Below are 23,999 nucleotides of genomic sequence, written 5' to 3' on the forward strand. Positions count from 1 at the left end.
CCCCTCCCCCTCCCTCTCCTCTTCTCTCACTTCTAGTGCTGGAACTTTGCCTGTCACCTTCCGTTGCTTGGAAGATAATCTAGGGATTGACAAACGTGTGACCAGATTCGTCCTCCCAGTCGGCGCGACCATTAACATGGATGGTACAGCCCTTTACGAGGCTGTGGCAGCCATTTTCATAGCCCAGATGAATGGGGTCATCCTGGATGGAGGTCAGATTGTGACTGTCAGGTGAGTGACATGCACGCAGAGGAAACAGAGACACCCTTTGCCCCAGGTCCCACGTCTTACCACTCTCACTTGACAGAAGCTCCATGAGTTTCAGCTCTAGTGAAAGAATTACTGGCAGACTTCAAAGAGAGAAGACTGTAGCAGGAAGGAAAGTGGCTCAGTCCCATCTGTATGTATTGCACATGCCCACTGGAGCCCAGATCCCATTTGACTGTTAACAGACCCATAAATTTGGCCGTACAGTTATTTCTATGCTCATCCATCACACAAGGTGGGAAGTATTGTGGTTTATCCAAGGCTTTATCGTGGTTTACTCATAGGCTGGCATGGCCGTGGCTGGGGTGACTTTTACTTATTCTGGGTCCAATTATTCTGTTATTAAAATATGTTCCCTTCTTGGGTAGGTGAGATAGTTCAGTGGATAAAAGGTGCTTGCCACCAGATGGTTAACCCTGAGGCCCTATATAATGGCAAAAAACAACTAACTCCTTTAAGTTGCCCTCTAATCTATACATGTACTGTATGTATATACACATAAACATGCCAAATTAATATTTAAAAATGCTTCTTTCACTATTCCAAGGCACAGGATGAACTATAAAGATTCCTCGGTACAACATAGAGTATTTGAGTGTAAATAAAGTGGCACACAGTTCTGCTTTCACTAAAGCTTTTGTTTACTCTCTGCCTTTATTTATTTATTTTTTTAATTGAGAACATTGACCTGAGAGCTCATCTAAAATGAGCTGCTTCGCCATAAACTCAGATCTTATTTGTAGATAGAGTCACTGAAAGCTTCAGTCTCCAAACCGCTCACTGACACTATACCAGAACATCATTTTAGTATCGTCGTGTCCACTCCAACTAGGAGCTTCTGGTGAATCACTAGACAGTTTCTGCCTTTAATTAAAGTAGAAGAAAAACAAAGCAAAACAAACAAACAAACATCAATGAACTACCTCCTGGTCCCACAGGAGGTACATCTCTCCCCCACTCTCAGAGTCTCAAAGTCCTCATCTACAAATGAAGAAGGTCTTTAGAACTGGGGACTGTGAATTGGCAGTTGGTGGGCTGAAGCAAGCCCAGAGCCTTGCTGTTTGCTTTGTAATATGCTGTAAAACAATTAGAATGTTAATGTCTTTTAAGACAGGTGCTTTCCATTTACTGGCCACACCCCCCCCGCCTTATCACCCAGACCCAGCCTGGTCACCTACTATCTACTCCCTGTTGTTGTAAGACATATAAAGTTATAGCTTTGGGATGTTGTGAATTACATTTTCTTTCTCTCTCAGGTTCTATGAGATCAGTAAATACAAGGGATAAGTGGATCACAGTCTGTATAATCAATGTACTTGCTGGCAAAAGAAAATTCCAAAGAACTATAATAATCCCAGCCTGACTGATTCATTCAGAGAATTGATGAGGTTGACAGGGAAATAACTTTCAGCTTCTCAAATGAGAACAATTCCAGTCCTGTGATGCCCCTAAGCATTCTTCATGGCTTCCCTCAGACATTCCCAGCAGTCTGAAAAGGAAGGATGGCCCATTGTCCTCATTTCAAGGAGCAGCAATACAAGCCTAGAGGTGTTTATATGCAAGACCTAATTTTCAGGGTTGTCAATGACTCTTTGGCAAATATCTTTCCATCCTGTACTCTTTCCTTCCTGACTTTAACTCAAAGGAAGCTCTTAGAATAGCACTTTCGTTGGTCTTATCTCCATTGCACATGAAGAAGAGGCCATATCCTTTGTGTCCAGATTCGTACAGTGGCTTTTTCCTCCCTTAAAACCCTGAACAATATAGTTCTCCTCTACTTTAGAAATGCCGGTGACAGCTGGTGTCTGTCTGGCCCACAGCTTATGTATCAGCTCATTCTCAGGGAGGTCTTTGGTGGTCTTAGGGTCACCTTAGGTGTCGCTCATAAGAGATGCTGTTTATTTCTTTCTGATCTCTCTGCATGTTGGGTTATTGGAACACTGTACTCAGAATTAGCACTGAAAATTCTCAGTGTTTTTTGAGTTAATACTCCAAAGGATCCGTGGTGTCAGGGCTGTGTCTCATTTGTCTATCTGGGAGCCTTTTAGCCAGCTTGGAGTTATTTTTTGCTGGGTTACCAGTTCCTTCCTGATGGCCATTCCAGAAGATTTTAATGAGCATTCCATACACATCAGAGCTTGGCTGAACAACTAAGTAAGAAAACAAGGAAAATGAAACCTCGCCAGATTTAACTCATGATCTGGAAATACAAATGATGCCCCGTGAAGCCGCCTCACCTGGCAAATGAGGAAACTGAGACTCAGACAACCCAGCAATCTAGAGGCTGGCTAAAATTCAGGTTCCAAAATTCTGATATATTATTTTGCTTACTGAGGCTATTAATGTGTGGTCTTTGGGGGTGGCTTTAGAAAAATGGATATTGTGTTCTGTCCACCTCATCTGATGACTAAAAAACATGAAGGAAGGAAAAGCTTGCCAAAGATCATGTCTATTAGTGGTGCAGTAGGGTTGAAACCCAGGCTACCTAAATGTGGGCCACATTGCCTCCAGTATAATGAGTGCTATTGAGCTGCCTTTGTACATTTATTTATTTGACCTTCACGAACACCTCATACTGTATATGCTAGAGTAGAACCTCCATTGCCTCATCTGTACCATGAGGTCAGTAATCACAGAATCAGGGTGGTTAGGAGCCTCGTATGTGGCACATATCACATATCAGTAGATGGGAGCAATTGGAATTGTTCCTACCAGTGACATTCAATAAAATATAACCTTGTCCTATAATCTGAAATGAGAAAGTAGCTGTGACACAGTGAGTGCCACAAGCTACTCAGGATGGAAGACTTGCTTCAGATCTAAGTATGAACCATGAATCTTGTCCAAACAGATATCACGTGAGACTTCCAACTTCCCACGAGTCAAAACTCTTGACTTAATGAAGCCATTGGCCAAGCAATGGTAGCTTTATGTCCTTTCATTCTTAGCCCTGACAGCAACCAGGCTTACCCTTCAGTGCATATTATGGGATTAGAATCAGAACGGTGACTGAGAGACTGGGATTTCAGTGGTGTTATATAATTCCATCTACTTGGAATTCATTTTTGTAGTAACAATGCTACTGTTGGGAAATTTCACTGAGCAAAGGATCAGGCTACTTATATATGTTTAATTCTGGGTGAATTTAGCCAAGTTCTCTTTAACTATAGACATCTGAAGGTTCTGCTTACGTAGGCACCTGAATGTCATATGCACAGTTCTCTGCCTGCAATATATCTGGGGAAAAGATAGCCAAGTCTAGTTTTATGCTGTGCTCTGTGTGAATCCTCATGCTCTCTTCTCTCTCATGTAGTAGTACAATGACCAAGAGCTTTCTGTCTATTTACTAAGTTATAGAACTTCCAGGGTCATCAAGAGACAGCATGTAGCAGAATCAAGCAGAGGGGTATTCAAATCCCAGAAGACCACATTGAATTTGTGTGACCCTAAGTTACCTGACCCATCAAATCCCTGGTTGTCTCATGGTGAAAGAAGCTGTTTATGTACCTTTCACGGTTACTGTGAGGTTCTGCTTTGACGTTGTGTACATTAAGCTTGGCACAGCCTCCAGCAGCCTGCCTCTAGAGAAGCCAGTCAGGGGAATGGAATCCCAGACAAGGCAGAATGGGTCAAGGGACCAGGAGCAGGCTGAGAATTTTTCTAAATAATACTGTCCATAGGGGGCAAAAGTTATTAATATTTTACTCCTAACAAGAATTTTCACACTGTTTGTAAGAGTGACTCATGACCAAAGCAACCCACGTTGAAAACCAAACAGCCAAGGCTAAGGATGACTGGAACCTGGGAATCCCCTCTTCCTTTCTGTCAATACTGGGGACAAGCTGATGAAGAGTCTTGGCTGTCTGGGACTTTAGGAAAGTTTCGTTCCCACAGCTGTCTCACCTTGTCCTTGGGTTCCTGATAAGAATGCCAGATTACTTGGCTTGAGGGTTGTAATACGCCCTACCTCTCTTAAGAGCCCATGTACTTATTGGTCCCTAAAAGCTGCTGGCCACCACATGAAAGAGAAACCCTCATTTATCCTTTGCACGGATGAGGAAGTCAAGATACAAAGAAATGCAGTTGCCCAAAGTTGTGAATGCTATTGGCAAGTGGTAGAGCTAGGATTTGATCTTAGGTTGCTTAACTTCAAAAAGCTGCTACACACTGTATCTGCTGTCTCACATGGAGTTCTCTGAAATATATCAACTCCAGACTGGTGTGACAGGGAAAGGGCACAGACATGATATGTATTGCAGGCACCTAGGCATGCAATAAACCTGAAAGGGGTAGCAAAATAAAACGAACATGCCAATCCCTTGGAGCTCCAGGGACCTTCAAGTTGGTCTCAGTTACAAGTCTTGGGACTCTAGGCTGGGCCACAGTGATGGCCTCACTTGGCCAAAACCTCCCGAGAGCCTGAAGTTTGGTATCCGAATGCCTGCTCTAGAAATATTTTAATGCAAAACAGGCAACCCTCATTGTTTCAGGACACACAAGTCACAAGGGAGCCCAATTTTCAGAAGAAGGTTCTATTCAGAAGTGACAGCACCAGATCTTAGAATATGGCTTGCTTGTCAAACACAGGGACCCAAGCTAGATCTCAAAACCCACCTAAAAACACCAGGTATGGAGGCAAGTGTGTTTGATGTTAACATGGAGAGTGGAGAGACAGGCAGATACCCAGGACACAGCTGCTAGCTGGTGAGCTCTAACACAGTGAGAAATCCTGCCTCAAAGAGGGTGGATGGTATCTGAGGATAGATAGCATCAGAGATTGTCCTCGGGTCTCTACAACACACACACTAATATGTACATGTACACCCTAACCTACACACTCACAAACAGTTAATAAATAAAAAGAAGAAATGATTGCTTCTGCAAAATAATAGACAAAGATGAGAAAAGCCACTGCCAGTTGGCAAGCCTCAGAAACCCTCTGGTATGTAGACAGGACACTTGAACCCAAGATTAAACTTTAAACTCTGGGGAAAGAGTTCAAAATGATACCAGGTATGCTCCTAACATTGCTTGAAAAGTTGATGGAAAGAGAGAAAAGTTGTTCCATAACCATTGTGTGGCATCCTCTTTCTGAATAATGCATTTCCCAGCCTCTGGAGAAAGGGCCAGGCAAGTGAGACTGAATGTATCTTGAAATATGTTGTTTGCTTCCCCTGATGAGTTGGTTCTGGAAATTTTCTATTCCAAGTCCCCAGGATGACATTGGCAATGACCTCCTCAGACTATTGCCACATAGTCTGAAGAACTGGGTTCCCCACAGACTCATGGAAGCATAACCAGAAATGAGTGCACTTGTGTTCCCAGAGGTGGGGAGAGGGTGATTTATCTCTACATCTTTAATACCTCCATGTCTGCTTTTAGAATGTCACCTGCTTTAGTCCTGTGTACATTAGACTAACTGGGTACCATGCCAAGGATGTAACTCCAATCTGTGAATTTATACGTGCCCATCATTGTTGACCTTGGTTCCTGGGTATTAGTATTTCATATTTCTTCATTCCCTGGAGAAAAAGAGGAAGGGATTTTTAGTGTCTGGAGGAAAATTGGAAGGGTTTTTGTTGTTGTTGTTGTTGTTACTGTTTTTTAAAATATCTCTATGATTGCCAAGACCCTTTCTCTTCCTGTGACCTGGGCTTTTCTGTCCTTGCAGCCTCACAGCCACCCTGGCGAGCATTGGCGCAGCCAGTATTCCCAGCGCTGGGCTGGTCACCATGCTCCTCATTCTCACAGCCGTGGGCCTGCCGACCGAGGATATCAGTCTGCTGGTGGCGGTGGACTGGCTGCTGTAAGTGCCTATGGTTTGGGTTCTTCTGAGGATTGAGAGTGGGGATCCCCAATATTGGGGATTCCAGGGGTGGACAGTTGATAAGATTGCAATAAGACATTAGCCAATTTCCATGTGCCCCTCTTCTTCCTTCTCCTACAAAGGTTATTATGTCTACCCAGGAGGACCAAAGAATTTAAAAGTAATTTTAGAGCCTTCTAGGCTAGTGGGGGAATCAGATAAATCATAACACAAAGGTAAAATCTAGCAAAGAGAAGGGGCTTGGGATATAGCTCAGTTGGTAGAGTGTTCGCATAGACCAGGCAGCATGATTCATGCTTGCAATCCCAGCACTGGGGAAGTACGGTTGGATGGTGAGGAATTCATGATCATCCTTGGCTACACAGTGAGTTCTGAGGCTAGCCTGGGCTATGCGAGTCCCTGTCTCAGAAAAAAACCATAGCTGTTAACGATCCAACTAATGAAAGCTGCAGAGAATCTCCAAACATCCTACTGAGTGCATGGAGCCAGATAGAAAAGAATGTGCATGAAAGTAACTCTAACTGAGTCTGCGGGAAGCTCTGGGGAAAGACACTATAGCCACAGCAGTAGAAAATGATCAGGGGTTCCCTGGCCTCATGGTACAAGGAAAACTGAGGAATGATGGAAATGTCCCACATTCACAGGTGTTTATATTTGTTAAAACTTGTCGCGTGGTATTTAAATAAATGGGTACATTTTAACATACATCGATTTCAATTAAATAAAGAGTATTTTAAGATAACATACAGTTAGAAATGTATGTTATCCACAGTAATGGAAAGTTATCTATATCAGTCTAAGATGGAAGGGCAAACAGAGACTATCAGAAAACAGTAGAAGTAGTTGCTGAATTTGAGTGTGCACTGTGTGTCAGCTCCTATAACAAGCTTTACTAGTCTGAAAGTCTGAAAGTCTCCATATTGTAGGTCAGAACATTGAGGCTTGGACTCAGGAATGGGCCCAGAGATTTGACTCTGGGTCAGTTTGGTTCTGGATTCCATCACATTCTTGTTCGTGGTCAGGTTGAATCTTCAGAAGGCAGCGAGAGCTATGCTCAGATATAACTGATGAGAAGCCCAGAGATACATAGGTGGAGGAGAAACCCTGCTTCCCTGTCAAGCCATCTGTACAAAGGCCCTGGGACAGCAAACAATGTGTCTTTTAAGTGAAGGAAGGTGAGGTAAGATGGACAGTACTTTTGGAAGCCATGGAGGGAAGCTTGATTCTGACTATGCATTTAGCCTGACTGCATATCCTAGTGAAGAACATTCTGTAGCATAAAAGATTCCATAGCCCATTCACAACAGTGGGAAAGCCTGCCCAGATCATCCCCCAAGCAAGGAGACAAGAATGGAGCTCCTCTAAAGGCCCTTGTGAGGACACTGCTGTACCTTGAGAATCATGCCAATGGGTCATGTCCACTCTTGGAGTTAAGTGACAGAGTTTTAGACAGTGCCACGGATCTTAACTTCAGAGGTACACGGTGACAAGTACTGACAGAGACAGAAGGCCAAAATGTCTGCACTTCCTTTTCAAAAACTGTCTTGTGAGCCAATGTTTTGATTAGCATAAGTTTTGGGAGGAAGAAGCCACATTTTATGGACTCACTGTTTTAACTCCTCCATACCCCAACTCTTCCAAAAATGCAAAGCCTGAAGGACAAAGAGCATGGGGAATGGCTGGAAAGAAGCCTGGCCTCTTTATCTTTTGTGCCTGGTGTTGGTGCAAGCAGTGGGGACTAGGTTTGGAGCAAGAAGAGGTTCTGTGGGCATAATGTGTTCAAACCCCCAGGGCAGCTGGGAAGCCATAGCACGGCCTGGCTTGCTTGTTCATCATCCGAACTGTGTTGTGGAGATGACGTGACTGAGATTTCATGTCTGTTTCTGCCAGCCTCTCACATAGGAGGATCTTCTCTGATAACTTGTGCTTTGGTTTGGTTTTGCTTTGTTTTTCTTTGCCCTGTGTTAGCACCAACAGACCATGCCATCTGCTCAGATGAGGTGGCTGTGAGATGAGTGGTGCAGGTGGGAAGGATGAGGAGGGAATGGAATAAAGAAGACAAAGGTGAGGTTAGAGATGGATTCGGAAAAGGATCAAGGGAAAAGAAAACCACTGACCGTGTCTGGGGACCAAGGATATAGTGTCAGTATGCTGACACTAACCTCACAAGAAAAGTGACAAAGGAAGTTGTTCACGTTCCATCCCCTTCCACTGTTGCTTGTTGCTTTCATTCTCTCCCAGTTCTGTGTCTCTTGAACCTCCTCAGGTCCTACAGTTGAGTCTCTTGTCCTGCTGCAACTCCATTGCCTCATCTTTTCTTGGACTTGTTTCTGAAGCTTGAAATCCGCCATTAGAACTCATCTTTTCATGGCTGGATGGGGGTGGGGTGGGTGGATAGCCTTGCAAGCCTAAGGACCTGAGTTCAATCTCCAAAATTAGCAGCTGTGAGCCAGCAAGGTTTAGTGAGAGAACCACCTTTATAAGGTTGCCTTCTGACTTCAACGTATGTGCAGTGGCACCCATTCACACAGATTTCACACACACACACACACACACACACACACACACACACACACACACACACACACGAATGAATGAATGAATGAATAAATAAATAAATAAATAAATAAATAAATAAATAAATAAATAAATTTAAAGCTGGGCATAGTGGTGCACAACTGTAACCCCAGAACTGGGAAGGCGGAGACAGTCTCATGGCTGACCAGCCTAGCCAAATTAGTGAGTTCCAGGCCAGTGAAAGATGAGAGATGCACCTCACAAAGTAGATAGTATTTGATGAAAGATAGCTGAGAGCTGTGGTTGATTTCTGGCATGTCACCCCTCCACACACATATACATCTTCACACCCAGAAATATACACACTTACACTTGTACATGTACACATGTACACGTGGATGCACACAAAAAAATATTATCTTTTAAACGTATATGGGTGGAGCATTCACTTCATTATAATCCCAATATTTCTGAGTGGCAAGAAACTCACTTTTCCAGAACTAGGAAAAGACATGGATATTTGGTAGGTATAGCAGCATCTTTGCATCTGTTTTTCATTCACCCTTGAAGAGCTCTATGGTGTGTGTATTAGATGAGGAAACTGTTAATCAGAAAAGCCAGTGTCTGGCAGGGCATGGTGGCACACACTTTTAATCCCAGCACTTGGGAAGCAGAGACATGTAATCTCTGTGAGTTCAAGGTCAGCATGGTCTACAGATTCAGGTCCAGGATAGCCAGGGCTACATAAAGAAGCCTGGTCTCAATAAAACAAGCAAACAAACAAAACAACAAAACAAACAAACAAAACAGAAAGAATAGTCAGTATCTTGCTTTCATTTTAACAAAATTAAGAGGTAGGACTTTAAGATCTGCTCCCTCCAGGAAGCGTGGCACTGGTGCCATCACCTTTTCCTCTTGCTTTGTCCTGTTACCTTCTAGCATCTGGTGGCACAGATTGGCCACACCTAGGACTTCTCAGCCTCTAAGAAGAAAATCAATTTCTGTTCTTTATATATTTCCAGTCTCAAGTATTTTGTTACAGTCCCTCAAATGGACAAAGACATCCCTGATTCTATGTAATAAGAACCAAAGACCCTTTTATTTATGCTTAGTTTATTTTTTCCCTCCAGAATTAAAATATAACCAGTAACCTAAATAGGGGACAATAAAGTAGGATCAAGGCCTTGGGGACTCTTAAAATTCAAGTTCTCTAACCCCAGCAAATCTGCCACTGCAAGCCCTGGATTTCTTGGCAGCCTTCTGCTCTCAAGCCTGTTGGAAGAGAATCACTTCATGAAATATTGAAGACTATTTACATTTGACCTAAATGTTAGCAAATGGAAACGAAGGGTTGGGTCCTCTCTGATCACACAATGCAGGTGCTCGAATACTCACACTTGTATAGAAGATGGTGTCCTAACTGTATGACTGCAGTATGCCAGCAGGAAGGAGTAGGCTGAACACCACCACCAACAACAACAAAAAGCCCTGATGATCCATCAGGATTAATTTCCCTAACAAAATCACACCAAAAACCAAAACAAAACACAACAAAACAACAAAACAAACAGTCCTGAGCTGGAATGGGAAAGAAGACGACCAATGAAAAGCTTTTTTCTTGTTCCAAGGCTTTGGTCTCAGAGGGGCTGAAGCCATGTGATCAAGAAGGAAAGAAGGAAGCATGGGGGATCTTGTGTAGATGGGCATCAGGGTTGGGCTAGGGCTGCTTTGAATCAGTACTGATGCCACCTTCTCCAGATCAGTGATGGTTCTAGAAACAAGCGCTTGAGCTTTGACGCTCAGTGGTATGCAAGTGGGAATGGAGCTGGATTGAGATATGGGTGCAAGGTGAGGCTGGCTGTTCTTCAGAAAAGTAGCTGATCTCGGAAGAGTAGAGAGAAAGCGAATGGGGTGAGTTTTTTTCCTCTTTAGGCAAAGTCTGTAAGCTTTTCATAACGCTAGCATTTTTTCCCATTTAAAACTAAACAGAGGCTGCAGTGACATTTAATGTGTCACAATGTTTGCCAACTGCTGGAGTCTAGCCTCATTACAGCCTGCTAAGCCCTAGATTCCTTGTCTATAAATGTCATGGTAAAAACTTAGGTTCTAGAGCATTTCACAATGCCCAAGTCCTGAAGTTTGGGAAAGGTGGGCCTGGTTAATACTTAGCCCATATCCTGATGGGTTTCTCCAAGAAACCCTTTGTATCAAAACTCAGATCTTTATAAGAAACTATGGGAAGATAATAAGGAGGGGAGTCTAAAGGAAAACTGAAATAATACTGATACCAGAGACAGATGATCAGTTCCTGGGCCCGTTAAGATTCAGAAAGGAAAAGCCACACACGGTGACAGCAACATGGATGTGTGGTCCACTTCTCATATGACACTCTTAGGGACATCTTTCCTGGACTCATGTTTGCCAAGTAAGGGGTAGGTATGACTGAGATGACATCTTAAAGGGATACCCCAAATACTCCCCACCCCACAGACACTCTGTGTTAGTGCCCCTCTCTGGAGGGAGCAGAGATTTGATCTTCAAACTTAGTCTGCAATTATTCTGATGTGGATCCCAGAGGTCTGGGATGGAGTTTAAGAACAGACATTTCTACCAAGTTCCCAAGTAGTACTGGTGATGGAGTCCAGGGATCTTAATTCTTGGAAAAATGAGCTGGATGGAGTATGGAAGGAATGTCTGATCAGCCAGGATCTCCCAGAATCCAGTTATCTAAGCATGTATATTGAGTGGCTATTGCCAGTTTATACACCCATTCAGTGAAATTACATTGTCAGTGAGTTAAGTGTTAGACATTGCTCTGATCACGTAGCACTGATTCATTTAAAAGTTACAGCAAATTATAAAGAGTCTAATAATACATGCCCTACATAGTTATAACTAAGAGATATAATTTACCATTTTTAATGGCTATGAAATGACCAATATATAATTCAAATAGTGACAACTTGGATATTTCTTAGGTATTGTAGGCATGAGAAGATAGGTTCTCAGATCCTTATTTAGTCCATGTGCAAATGTTTTAAATGCATACCCACATGCATGCACATGCTCTCGCACACTACCACCACCACCACCACCACCACAATACATACATACAAAACTTACTTAGCTTCCACTCCCTTCCTGGTTAAAAAGAAAACCAACTCCTACATCCACTATCTCTCTGAAGACTCTATAAGCTTTATGTTTATGTCATTCTTTGGATTTTATTTTCCGTGCATACAGAGTTTTCCTCATATCCTTTTTATCTTATCTCCAATGTATATCTATGTCACTATGGATTGTGATCCACACTCCACCAAGCCCTCCCCTTCCAACCCGTGGACCTCTGGCCCAAGGCAAGGCAATCGTAGATCCAGAGGGTAGGTGGATGCCTCAGTCTGAAAAGCAATGCTATCTTTAATATGTCACAAAAGAAGAGTCAGAGAATGAAATGGAAAGTCTCTTTCACCTGACGTTGAGTCTAGTGTTCTCTGAATCCTAAAATTACAGTTATGATATATCAGCATAGAAATTTATTTTTTTAAAAAGAGTTTGTTTTATTTTTACTTATGTATATGGGTCTCTGTGTAGGGATGTGCATGTGAGTGTGGTTTCCTGGTCCAGAGTAGGGTTTCAGTTGTGAGCTGTTGCCTCATATGGATGCTGAGAATCAAACTCAGGTCCTGTGCAAAGAGCAGTACAGGCCTGTAACTGCTGAGCCTGCCCCAGCAATGAAAACTTTATTCAGTCTTTTTGTCTGGGTGAGTCCTCTTGTTCTTCTCGTTGAGCCTCTTCCCAGCTCTTTGTCCACCTGGTTCCTTCTGGAGCCTATGACTCTCTCCTCCTCTTGGATGATGCTTGCAACTTTGCCTTTCACTGTCCAAATCCTGCCAGATGTTTTGCTAAACAAACAACCCTTTCTTTCTCTTCAGTTCTTCTGCTTCTAATCCAAATGAAGGATCCATTCTGTTCTTGCTCCTGCCCCTGCTCCTCTCTGCCTCCTAAGTCTCCCAGCCTGCCCCAGACCATGCTGACTGCTCACAACTCTCTCTGGCTTTTGTGTTCTCTTATTTAACCAAGTGTGATAGAAATCATTTAAAAAAAAAAAAGCATCTGAACCATTCATGTACAGACATTTTTGACTTACGAGTCTTCTCAAAACAATACAGCGCAGGTGCTTAAGTAGTGTCCCTACTGTATTAGGGACTTAGACTGATCTAGAGGGGATTTAGTGTATGGGGAGACACCTGAAGGTTATGAGCAAATGTTAGGACATTTGGTGTAAGGGACTTGAGCATCCATGGATTTGGATATCTGTGGAAGGTCCTGGATCCAATTCTTCCATAGAAACTATAAAACATGATCTCTGTATTCAGAGAGCTTACACACTAGTAAAGATCTTTCAAAACAACAACCAGATGTTGTGTGCTCAAGAAATCCCAACAGTGCTAGGTGAAAAATGAGGAGTGTGCATCTGGTGGGGAAAATGAAGACCGTGAACTCCCCACTTGACTAATAATAGCAATCCCACGAGCAGCTGAAGGGATGACACTTGTTTGGTGCCTCATCAGCCTTTCATATGCAAAGGGTTTTGTGGAGAGCCCCTGAGCAGTTATTATCTTCCCTAAGATGGGTATTGGTCTGACTCTGACAAGTGAGAATGCTGTATAGGAAGAGCTAACTAACCTGCCTGTTAGAGCCATGGTAGCATCCCAGCCCCAGGTTAGGAACCCTAGGTGACCAGTTGCTGCCACACAGAGCTCCTAAAGACAGTACCTCATTCTGGCACCCTGCCCTCTGAGAACGTGCATTATGCTTCGATTCTACTTGGATACGTTCTGACACTCTGAGCATTTGGTTCTCTTACATCTGCAACAACAATCATCTCACAGGATTCAGCACATGACAAAGACTCAGATGAGCTGTGAGAACTCAGACCTACAGACGGTCTCTCATCTCCCTGCCAGAGGACTTGGACTAAGAGAAGAAAAGAATCAGACTACCTTGGCAGTTAGTTTTCTTCAAAGAAGCCAGCCCCAGTGATTGGTGTGAAGGACTGTTCAGCTCCACCTTGTTTTTGGTTCCTGCCAGCCCATAAGGAAGAGCTGAGCCATTTACAGTGGATTCATCAAATGCAAGATTCTGCTTCCAACTCCTTTACTTTCTTGCCATCCTGGCAGACAGAATCCCAGAGGTAGCTTCAACAAATCTATTCCTTTTATTTATTTTTTTATCATTTCTTCTTTAGCTCTTTCCTTCCTTCTCCTCTCCTCTTCTTTTTCTTCCTTTTCTTCTCTTCTCAATCTCCCCTACCCCCACAACCCCCTGTTTTTCCCTCTCTACTACTGAGGTCATCATGAAAGTTAGACTTTCCCAAGAGGTCAGGAGAAACTGATAGAAAGTGAAAGTTATCTGCTTATGGAAAAGTTTCAATGTATGAAACAGAAATTCTCATATTCTTCTTGGGGTCAAAATTGTACTTCCCTAGAGTCAGTAAAACATTTCCCTGGTGGTTTAGAAGTTTCTTCTCTTTGCAGTATTTTCTCTTTGCAGTTTTTTTTCCCTGGGGACAAAAAAAAAAAAAAAAAAAAAAAATCCAACCAGAATAGCCATGATTGATCTCCTGACTGGGCAAGTTGTGAATTTTCCCAGGATGCATAACGGCAGAGGAGGGTGGCAGGATGGGACTTGATCTCGGTTGGATTCTTGCTGTTTGACATATATCCTTTAATATATGTCATCCTTTAATGCATACAAACTCCAGAGGAACTGTTTCCATAAACTTTCCCTCTTCAATAATGATAGAATCAAGTCACCCTGCAAAATTATGACTGCCCTTGCTCTTCGGGTGCCATCCTCTCAAATCTGTTCAGGAGGCACTGCCAGAGATCCAGAGATCATCATCATGTCTTTGACCCTCTGGTCCTGCCTTCTCCATGGGCTTCTTTTCCTATGTAATCACCTTCACACATTTCACTTTCAAAATAAACACAACCCAGAAATCCTTTTCCGCATTCTCTGTCTCTGCTGGCAACTGTTCCTTTTCTTTGCTTTCCTTCGTGGAAGAGGTGCTTTATATAGACATCCATAGTGTTTCCCTGACTCCTCACAACTGTCACACCACTTGCAAGAGCCAGGTTCTGTTCTTTTAAACTGCTCTCAGTGCATCAACAATAGTCTCTTTGTTACTAAAACCTACAGATCCTTCTTTTTTCTGTGGGCTCAAGGGGGTAATTGGCATTGTCTGCCACACTCTGCCTATTGTAAGAGCTGGAGTAAAAACAGGGTTAATGTTTTCAGGGGGAGACAGTAGCTTAATAAGTCATGTTTGGATGTGTTGCCTAGAAACTGCCAAAATACATTTGAATTGGCTGCAAAAACTTATAGTAATACTATATGTACCTCATAATCAGGTTAGATAGCTTTTCTAAATGGGTTTTAGTAAGTGCCTGAAACTGTGATAAGCATTTTGTTTATATTGTTTTACTGTCATAACAACCCTGTACATTGGCCGTGTTTGTTATTTCATTTTTAAGAAGGCCCACAAATATTTAGATGCTCAGAGCTTCCAGCAGGATCAAACTTGAGTGTGAGCCAGGCAGCCTCAGGAATCCATTCCTTGATTTTCTTTTCCTTATGGTGCTATGGGTAAAAACCTAAGTCCTTGCACATACTAGATAAGTCCTTTTTCTCTGAGCTACATCCCAGGCATTTATTTTAGCTGATGTATATAAAATAATGCATATAAGTTTATGTTTTAAAACATAAAACTCACAATTATATATATTAGAGGCACCCCATAATATCTTGATGCATGTGTAGTACTTTAATCGAGTTAAATATGTATGTCTTCTCAGGAATAATTTCTTTATGATAAGTAGTCCCCACATCCATCCTTCTTTTCTCTTTGAGGTGCACGGTAAATTTCTGCTGTCCTAGTGACCCTGATGTACAGTAGCACAGTGAGCTTTCTTACTCCCACCTGACTATGTAACACCTTGTCTTAATGTCTGCCCTGGGCTTCTTTTTTGGACACTTATGCTGGGACTTCTTAACCATCAACTCCAAGTGATGTGAATGTCTTCAAGCCTAATTCTCCATTTAGGTGCAGACTTCACCACACTTCACCTCAGCCAGATTCTCAAGAGCAGAAGAAGGACCAGTGCAATCAAAAGCAGAGGCACACCCAAGAGTTCAAGTTCAGCTCTGATCACTTGACACCCCATCCCCCAGCACCATAGGAATATGTGCCTGGTTGAAATCAGGACAGCTGGACTTACAAGGGAGACACGCCAGGCTCCTCCTAGTGCCGCTTCATCATTTCCACCTCTTAATGACAGATAGATTTCATCACAACAACTAGGCTTTATTATAGGTCATTGTTCTAATTTTAAAATTAACATTTCCACTCTCCCTGTGACTTAGTCATATTCATAGAATTTGAATGGAAGGAGATAAGGCTCTCCTGGTAATAGCATTACCTCATCTCCTGTCTCTTACTCTCACAGTGACTTATTTGTTTACTGACTTACTTCTCTAGTGGCTTTCCAGCACATTTCTTTTTTTTTTTCGTTTTAATCACTTTTTTTATTAGATGTTTTCTTTATTTACAATATCTCTTTTCCCAGGTTCCCCTCCCCTGCAAAATAAATAAATAAATAAATAAATAAATAAATAAATAAGAAAGAAAAATAAAATAAAACTAAAACAAACCCCTGTTCCCTCCCCCCCCTCTCCCTGCTCACCATTCCACCCCCTCCCACTCACTGGCCCTGGTATTCCCCTACACTGGGGCATAGAACCTTCACAGGGCCAAGGGCCTCTCCTCACACTGATGACCTAGTTGGCCATCCTCTGTTATACATATGCTGCTGGAGCCATGAGTCCCACCATGTGTACTCTTTGGCTGGTGGTTTAGTCCCTGAGAACTCTGAGGGTACTAGTTAGTTCATATTGTTGTTCGTCCTAAGGAGCTGCAAACCCTTTAGCTCCTTGGGTCCTTTCTCTAGCTCCTTCACTGGGGACCCTATGCTCAATCCAATGGATGGCTGTGAGCCTCTACTTGGAGGCTCTGCCAGTATCCAGCACATTTCTTGATAGAACTTTGGAGGTGTAGGAAATGTCGATAAAGGCTCCTTCACACAAACCAGCTTGTGCTTTCCAGTGGGAGAGCACAGCTCCCTTGAAGGACTCAGTGAACTTCCCTGGTGATGATTTTCTAAGACGAGTTTTGTTTTGTTTTGTTTTGCCTTTTTATCTTATTAACAACGTTTTTTCCCTCAATACAGAATTTGCAACCTAAGTCATGAGGAGGAAAGCTATTCTGGATACTTTCTGGTTCTCGCAGCACTCTGAAATATTCTTCTTAGGTTCATAGAAAGAGCCCTTTCTAACTCAACTTTTGCTTTTCATCCCTAGGGATAGAATGAGAACTTCAGTCAATGTGGTGGGCGATTCTTTTGGGGCTGGGATTGTCTATCACCTTTCCAAGTCCGAGCTGGACACCATTGACTCCCAACACCGAATGCACGAAGACATCGAGATGACCAAGACGCAGTCCATTTACGACGACACGAAGAACCACAGGGAAAGCAACTCTAATCAGTGTGTCTATGCCGCACACAACTCTGTCGTAATAGATGAGTGCAAGGTACCTTTCCCATTCCTGGATATCGAGACCTGCATATGAATAGTGCATGCCGGACTCCTTAAAAAAAAAAAAAAACAACCCACAACCCCTTGCATCCATTCTTACCATGCTTTGTAAGGAATCATGTCACCCAAGCTTCTGTAGGGCCCAGACCATCTCACTCTGCATCCAGCATGGTGGGACATCAGCAAGTCTGACACCAAATGGACCAATCAGTTGCTTGTTTCAACAGATTCCCACACCCACTTCACCTCTCTAATTTGGTCAATTTTCTTCACTCTTTAGGCCAAGAGTTTATGGTTGTCAGAACTTTGATGGCCTTCAGATATTCTCTTCCTCAAAGGAAGGGTCAGAAAAAATGTAGACCAAATATCACTGACTTTATATAGCACAAGTATTCCTCCCTACTCTGTATTATAAATTGCTTTTTAAAAAGCTCATATAAAAGTTTAATTGGCTGTCTTCCTTTTATTTTTATTTTTATTTATTTATTTATTTTTTGATGTGTGTGTGGGGGGGTAAGTTGTAGTCCAGCTTTTATTTTGCATCCCAAATGGGTATGCAGTTTCAAGAATAATTGTCCTCCAAAACAGTTATCCAGAAAGTTTTTTTTTTTTAATGCTAAGTATCACACACTTCAGTTCTCCTGCAGTGTGGGTGTTCTGGGTTTTCCTTCAAGCTGTTGGGTGCCAAGTCTTCAAGCTTGATGGGCTCTAGCTGACCTTCACTGTATCTAACTTGAAATTGACAAAGACAGTGTCGTGACCAGAGTGATGCAAACTTGGAGAAACCCTGGCAGATGGGAGAAGGGTTAGCTTGCTAAATGACTGAGTGTAGTAACTGAAGCCAGTTTGAATCTATAGCAAACGCGTCTACCTTTTAATCTTTCTTCCTTGGTTAAGTCTTGAGTCCAAGTAGCACCGTTGTTGCTGCCAGAGAGTTATAGCCTACAGTTCCATCTACCGGACTGTATACCATAGGTCTAGAGTGCTAATGGACCCGAGGGTCCAAGTACATGAGAGCCAGAGCTCAGCTACAAACTGGGGAGAAACTACTCTTTAATTAATTAATTGACAAGGCAAAAATTATTTCCATTGCTGGGCAGTGGTGGCACATGCCTTTAATCCCAGCACTTGGGAGGCAGAGGCAGATGGATTTCTGAGTTCGAGGCCAGCCTGGTCTACAGAGTGAGTTCCAGGACAGCCAGGGCTATACAGAGAAACCCTGTCTCAAGAAAAAAAATGATTACCATTTAAAATTTTTTCAGATGAGTGTTTGGGGCTATAATCCATCTTCTTGGAACGCTACTTCTTTTCATGTTCAAGTAAATGGGTTAAGTTCCTTTCCACAGAAATGTTAGTTTGGATTAATAAGGGTCACCATTCTCATGGAATGATTTTTATCTTATATTTATCAAGCATTTATTGTGTGCCTTGTATGATTTAGTGGTGTGTCCTCACTCCTACCCTTGCCTCCTCCCATGTTTAGATCATTCTACAAGTATTTACTGAGTGCCTATAACTATAAGACCCTGACTTATATACTGGAGTTATACTAACAAGAATATACAGCATAATACAAGAGAGAAGGTTTTATGTCAGATCATTGTCATATAAGGAAGCATAGGATGTGACAAAGTAAAACCACCACATGTATTTTTTTGTTGTTTCACAGTTATGTGTAAAATGAATTCTAGTCAATGGTGAGAGCTTCTTTGGGTAGGGGGAGCTTCTCAAATGGCTTCTTAATACTTTAGAGACAGTCTTTTAAAAAGTACAGCATAGACGGAAGGAGATGGTTTTGGATTTCAGAGTTAATTATTTTTCATTTCTTAAGGATTGCAAGATTATTTACTATGTGTTTAAAGCAAAACTTTGCAAGCTGTAGAGGGAGAAACACAGACCCTAGAAAGCAAGGTGGTAAACAGTGCTCTTGGTCTCCGTTCATCATCATGTCCAATTCCCAAACAGTGTCTGGGCTGTTATAGGCACTCAATAAATATTTGTTGAATACAACCCACTAGCATTGTGATTACATGACCTGCTTACATAGCCTTCTTTTTATTGGACAGTTCTATAGAGCTAGTTGTTCAGTTTCTCCATAAAACTGACTACCCAGTCAACCTCCTGCATCCTTGTAGAATAATTATCACTTAGATGGTCAATATTCAATCTGAACAGGCCCTTAGGATAACGGATCTGAGTGTATTGGTTCTATAAATATCTTAGAGGTTTGTGTTGTTAGTGAGGTGATTGACTTTAGCTCTTTGAAGGGGATCCTAGCCTTAGGCTTCTTACTCATAAGTCAGCTACCTGTGTTGTCACTGATGTAGGAGGCAGGCAGAGCTATGTGCATAAATGCATACCCTTTTCCGAAGTATCTTGGTCAATTGTATTCATTTCTTTGAACTTCTTTCTAGTTAACTCCCACCATCACCACATTTTAGGTCCAGTTTTTAGAGCCCAGCAAGAAGAGAGTCAATGCTTCTTGCCAAGGTCCTACCTTTGACTGAACAAGAGGGGGTAGAATGGATTATGGAGTAGCTTCCAGCTTTGTAGGTTGAGCAAAGGTTCAGCTAACTTTGGAATATAGGCGGAATATAGGCCCCAGTATTTACAAGCAAAAAATAAATACCTCCCACATGCTGTCTGGTTCTTCCAGGACATCACATTGTGATTGATAGCTGTGCACTGCCATTGATGTGATTGATCACTAAGAGCCAAATAGGCACATTCAAGGCCACGAGGATTAGGCAGATTTCTCCAGTCTGTCTCTGGTGGTTTTTCTTGAAAGTTTATTGAAGGGGAAACCAGTTTGCTGCAGCTCTGGTCAAAACTTTAATTACTTTCAAGCATTGTTATGTCATGCTGGTCTCTTCATAACTGTAGCTTGGAGTTTTGCAATAGCCTTTTAATTCTCCGAGTAACAGCATGTAAGCCATCGCTGCTAATTGCATGGGCTTTCTAAGTGTATGGACAGGGTGGGGAGCATGTACTAATGTGAATTGGATGAATGAATAGTTTGTTTTTATTTTCATTGCATGGTTCACGAAGGGCACCTGGCTCTCTGTTCCCAGCATGCTGCATGCTCTTGATGCATGCGTTTCATTTCCACTTGGGTTAAAAGGAGGTCCGATTTCTTTCAAACTTTGCTGCATTTGTCATGTCTCCATATCCTAATGCTTCCATAAATCCAGTCTCTTCATTATGTGGAATATCAGTCGTGGGTTTAAGTTTGCACATGACCTTGAGGACAGACAGACAGAAGGTAAGCTAGGAAACCTGCTTAGAAGTGAATGGGAGAACTTCCCTCCTGCATAAAGGTTCAATTGGCTCTGGGCCAGAAAAACAGAATATAATTATAGGTTCCCAAATGTCTACATCAAAATGATTTGGGATGCATTGCTGCTGATCCCCCCACTTTCAAACATTTCCCGTTTTAATATCTAAAGCCAAGAAGACTTATTCAGTAGATCCAAAACATCATCATTTCAGTAATTAAGATTGAACACGTATGAAATTCCCCTGGCCTCACTGTGACTGAACCTTTTATATGCATGAGTAGAAGTAGTCGCCTAATTCTGAATTGCTTTCTGTATGGTTGTATGGAGTAGCACATGGCACTCACTGTATTTTAAGGACTACAGTGGTATGTGATGGGTCTTTGGGTAGTGAGACATTCCACAATCCTAAAAATATTGTTGAAGTTGTCCCTGCACTGCTGAGCATCTGTGGTCTTTCAGGCAAATATGGATAATTCAACTCTCCATTCACTGCTGAACATCAAGATGGGTTCAAAACTAATTTTGAAGGGAATACCACTTAAAACTATGGTTTCCACATACACTGTAAACTTGGATCTGGTGCTTCTCCACATGACCCATGGGTGGTGTTTCTTGTGGTTCATGGCCTGTAAGTTGGATGTTGATGGTAATTGTTTTCAGGTAACTCTGGCGGCCAATGGAAAGTCAGCTGACTGCAGTCTTGAGGAAGAGCCTTGGAAACGTGAAAAATAATGACCTGATTCTCAGCCAATTCTTGAATAAACTCCCCAGCGTATCTTATGGTAAAAGATGCTCTAAAACAGGCTTCCTTTACAAAAGGAAAAAAAATGCGTATATTTCTATGTTTACTTAATCTGTTAGCCGAGGTGTAGAGGAGCTGTGTACACCCATGATGATAGGCGCCGTGCTGTGTCTTTGCCAAATAATGCTTCATAACCGTCTAATTTTCTTACTTGTGTTATTGTCTGAATGGATGCTGCTGGAGAAACCACTTTGAATGGAAGACATGTTCTTGCCAGCTTCCCATTGTCTCAGTGCAAAACTGTGGATGCTGTTTTTCCAAGGGGAGAGGATGAAGGCAGTGTGGTACCCTCCAGGGACTTGAGACAAGGAGCACACATGGTGTTGTATTTCTTAAAGTGTTTGTGGCTCACCTTGTTCTACACAAAAGATTCTGCTTGAAGCTTTTAGAAGTACCTCCCCTCCAGCCTGTAGAGTTGGCACCTGCATTGATTGAAAGCTTCTGGCTTGGGGAACTCTGGCAACTTACCTTTTTGTGCACTGTCTAAGTAAAATGCTTCAGAGTTTCAGTGGGCATCCATACTCTGAAATGCAGGTGACCACAGAGGCCATGGCGATGCCTTTCCATGTGTATGTGTGTGTGTGTGTGTGTGTGTGTGTGTGTGTGTGTGTAAAATGAGAAATTTCAAATTTGAAAATGATCTAGGAATTATTTGCATATTATCACTGTATACCTTGAGGAAAGTGAAGGAGCATAGTCAACCTGAATTTTAGCCAGAATTAGATATTCCAACTCTTTTGTTTGACTTGCACTTGTAGACCATAGTGAAGTCAAGTGTGTTGATCTGATCTATGTTTTGTGTTCCACCCATAGATTCTCAATTGAGTTCCTAACCAAAAGATATTTTCAGTGTCTAAATCACATCCATCATTTTCATCTGCCTACATGGCTGAGCATTTTAGCTTCCTCACATTAAGAGACACACGTTGGCTATGACTCTTTTCCTGTCATCTTGGTATATATCTAATATGTAGAAAGTGTTTTGTTATATTAAAGCACATGAAAACTATCACAAAACATAAAACCTCTTTGGTGAGAAAGGTACAGAAAGCAAACATCTATATAAAACCCTATAAAGGTTCCTATGATAGAGTCCATCCAATGGGGACCAAGATTGGCTCTACACAACTTTCCAGATAGCATCATTTCCAGAGACTGTGAAAGTCTGAAGGAAGAAATAATATAATTGACACAGCACAATGGTTTGCCTGTGGTAGGCGGCCAGTGAATCCTTAATGATGGGTTGTGCAAGCTAAAATTGTGAATGCCTCTATTATTATCTTCTGTTGAAGAATATACAGTATTTTCCTAAGATCCTGGGTTTAACGGTTAGCTGGGAACTCAACCCACTGATAAACAATACAAATTCAACTTGAAGGAGGGATGGAACCCAAACCATCAGTCAGGGCATGTGTGTCCTCTGAGGCAAGTATAGCTGAGGAGACGTTCATAAGCAGTAATAGGGCCCAATGGCTTTGAAGCAGGGCACTGGGCCATGGCTTCTCCTTTTAGCCTCTCTTGCGACTTCTCTCCTTCAAATCAGACAGCTTGGACACATACAAAAGGCAAGAGATTCCTGTTGCTTTATCTCATAAACCCTAACTATTTTTAAACAAGGATCACTATTGAGCAGTATTAAATGAATTAGTTTGTTCTGTTTCAGGTTTTGACTTTTGAAACAAGGTCTTGCTATGTATCCCAGACTAGCTTCAAACTCTTCAAACCTACTGCTCAGCCTCAGTTCTAAGATCACAGGTGGGCACTGCTACATCTGCTGGCAGAACTCTATATTCTTCTGAGGGACAATGAACAGGGTAGCAGTGACCAGCAATGAATCCCTGAAAGAAGACAAGAAGGGCCGAAGGGATTCCATTTAGCTGTGGAACTATTCTAGATAGTCTGTAAGTGGTACCGCAGGGCTTGTCTATGCTGAGTAGGTGTATCTAGGCAAGGCATCTAGGAGCATGCTGGGTTTTGTTGTGTTGGGAGATGGGGGAAGGCCATTCCATACAACAAGTCTCCCCGTACAAGAAGATGCAAAATTCCTTGGGTACTAGAACATTAACCTTTTCTCAAAAGCACTCACAGGATGACCGTGTTTGTCATCTCACATTCTGCCTGAAAATCTTTCTAGTTTGTCTTGTCTTCAGCTCTCTTTTAGCAGTCCTGTTAGCCTATGAAAAGAAGACAGAGCTTTCAGGAGAACAAAGGCACACTACTTCACAAGTCAGGTCTTGCTGACTACATACATTGTCTCGAGAGAATATGCTAAGAAAGTCACATTTATCTGAAAGTTTAATAAATTTTATTAAAAATAAATAATTTATCCAATTGGAGACTTCCCTAAAAATCTAGGATGTGGTGGAATTGGCATAGTACTGTGTCTTGCTTTTGTAAGACCTTGTTAAGCCTTCCCATGCCCATTGGGGAATTCCCTTGCCTAGAAAAAGTACAGGAAGCTGAAAAGAAACCCAAAATCAAATAAACAGATCCAGAGTGTGCTCTAGTAGCCTTAGTCTAAATAGGGTATCTGTCGCACTGTGTGTGTATTAATAGAGCCATCGTACATCTGAATGCCCATAATGATTAATCCTTTATGTGTAGTTCTCCCTCTCTCTCCCCCACCTCCTCCTCTCTCTCTCTCTCTCTCTCT

General features: G+C 42.2%; 1 protein-coding gene across 3 annotated transcripts in view; it reads left to right on the plus strand.

Moving 5' to 3' along the window:
- Slc1a2 (solute carrier family 1 member 2) overlaps positions 1-23,798 on the plus strand; it is a 126,704-nt gene extending 102,906 nt beyond the window's left edge. For 2 of the 3 annotated variants that reach the window (XM_031371160.1, XM_031371161.1), the window contains exons 8-11: positions 37-231; positions 5,939-6,073; positions 17,030-17,261; positions 21,205-21,357. In XM_031371160.1, coding sequence (XP_031227020.1) covers positions 37-231; positions 5,939-6,073; positions 17,030-17,261; positions 21,205-21,276 — 634 coding nt within the window. In that variant the 3' untranslated portion in view covers positions 21,277-21,357. Of the gene's footprint in view, positions 1-36; positions 232-5,938; positions 6,074-17,029; positions 17,262-20,457; positions 20,529-21,204 lie in introns of all 3 variants that reach the window. The other variant, XM_031371162.1, reaches the window with a different exon arrangement.
- The last annotated feature ends 201 nt before the right edge of the window (positions 23,799-23,999 follow it).

The sequence above is a fragment of the Mastomys coucha genome, unplaced genomic scaffold (assembly GCF_008632895.1).
Source record: "Mastomys coucha isolate ucsf_1 unplaced genomic scaffold, UCSF_Mcou_1 pScaffold15, whole genome shotgun sequence".
Lineage (NCBI taxonomy): Eukaryota > Metazoa > Chordata > Mammalia > Rodentia > Muridae > Mastomys > Mastomys coucha.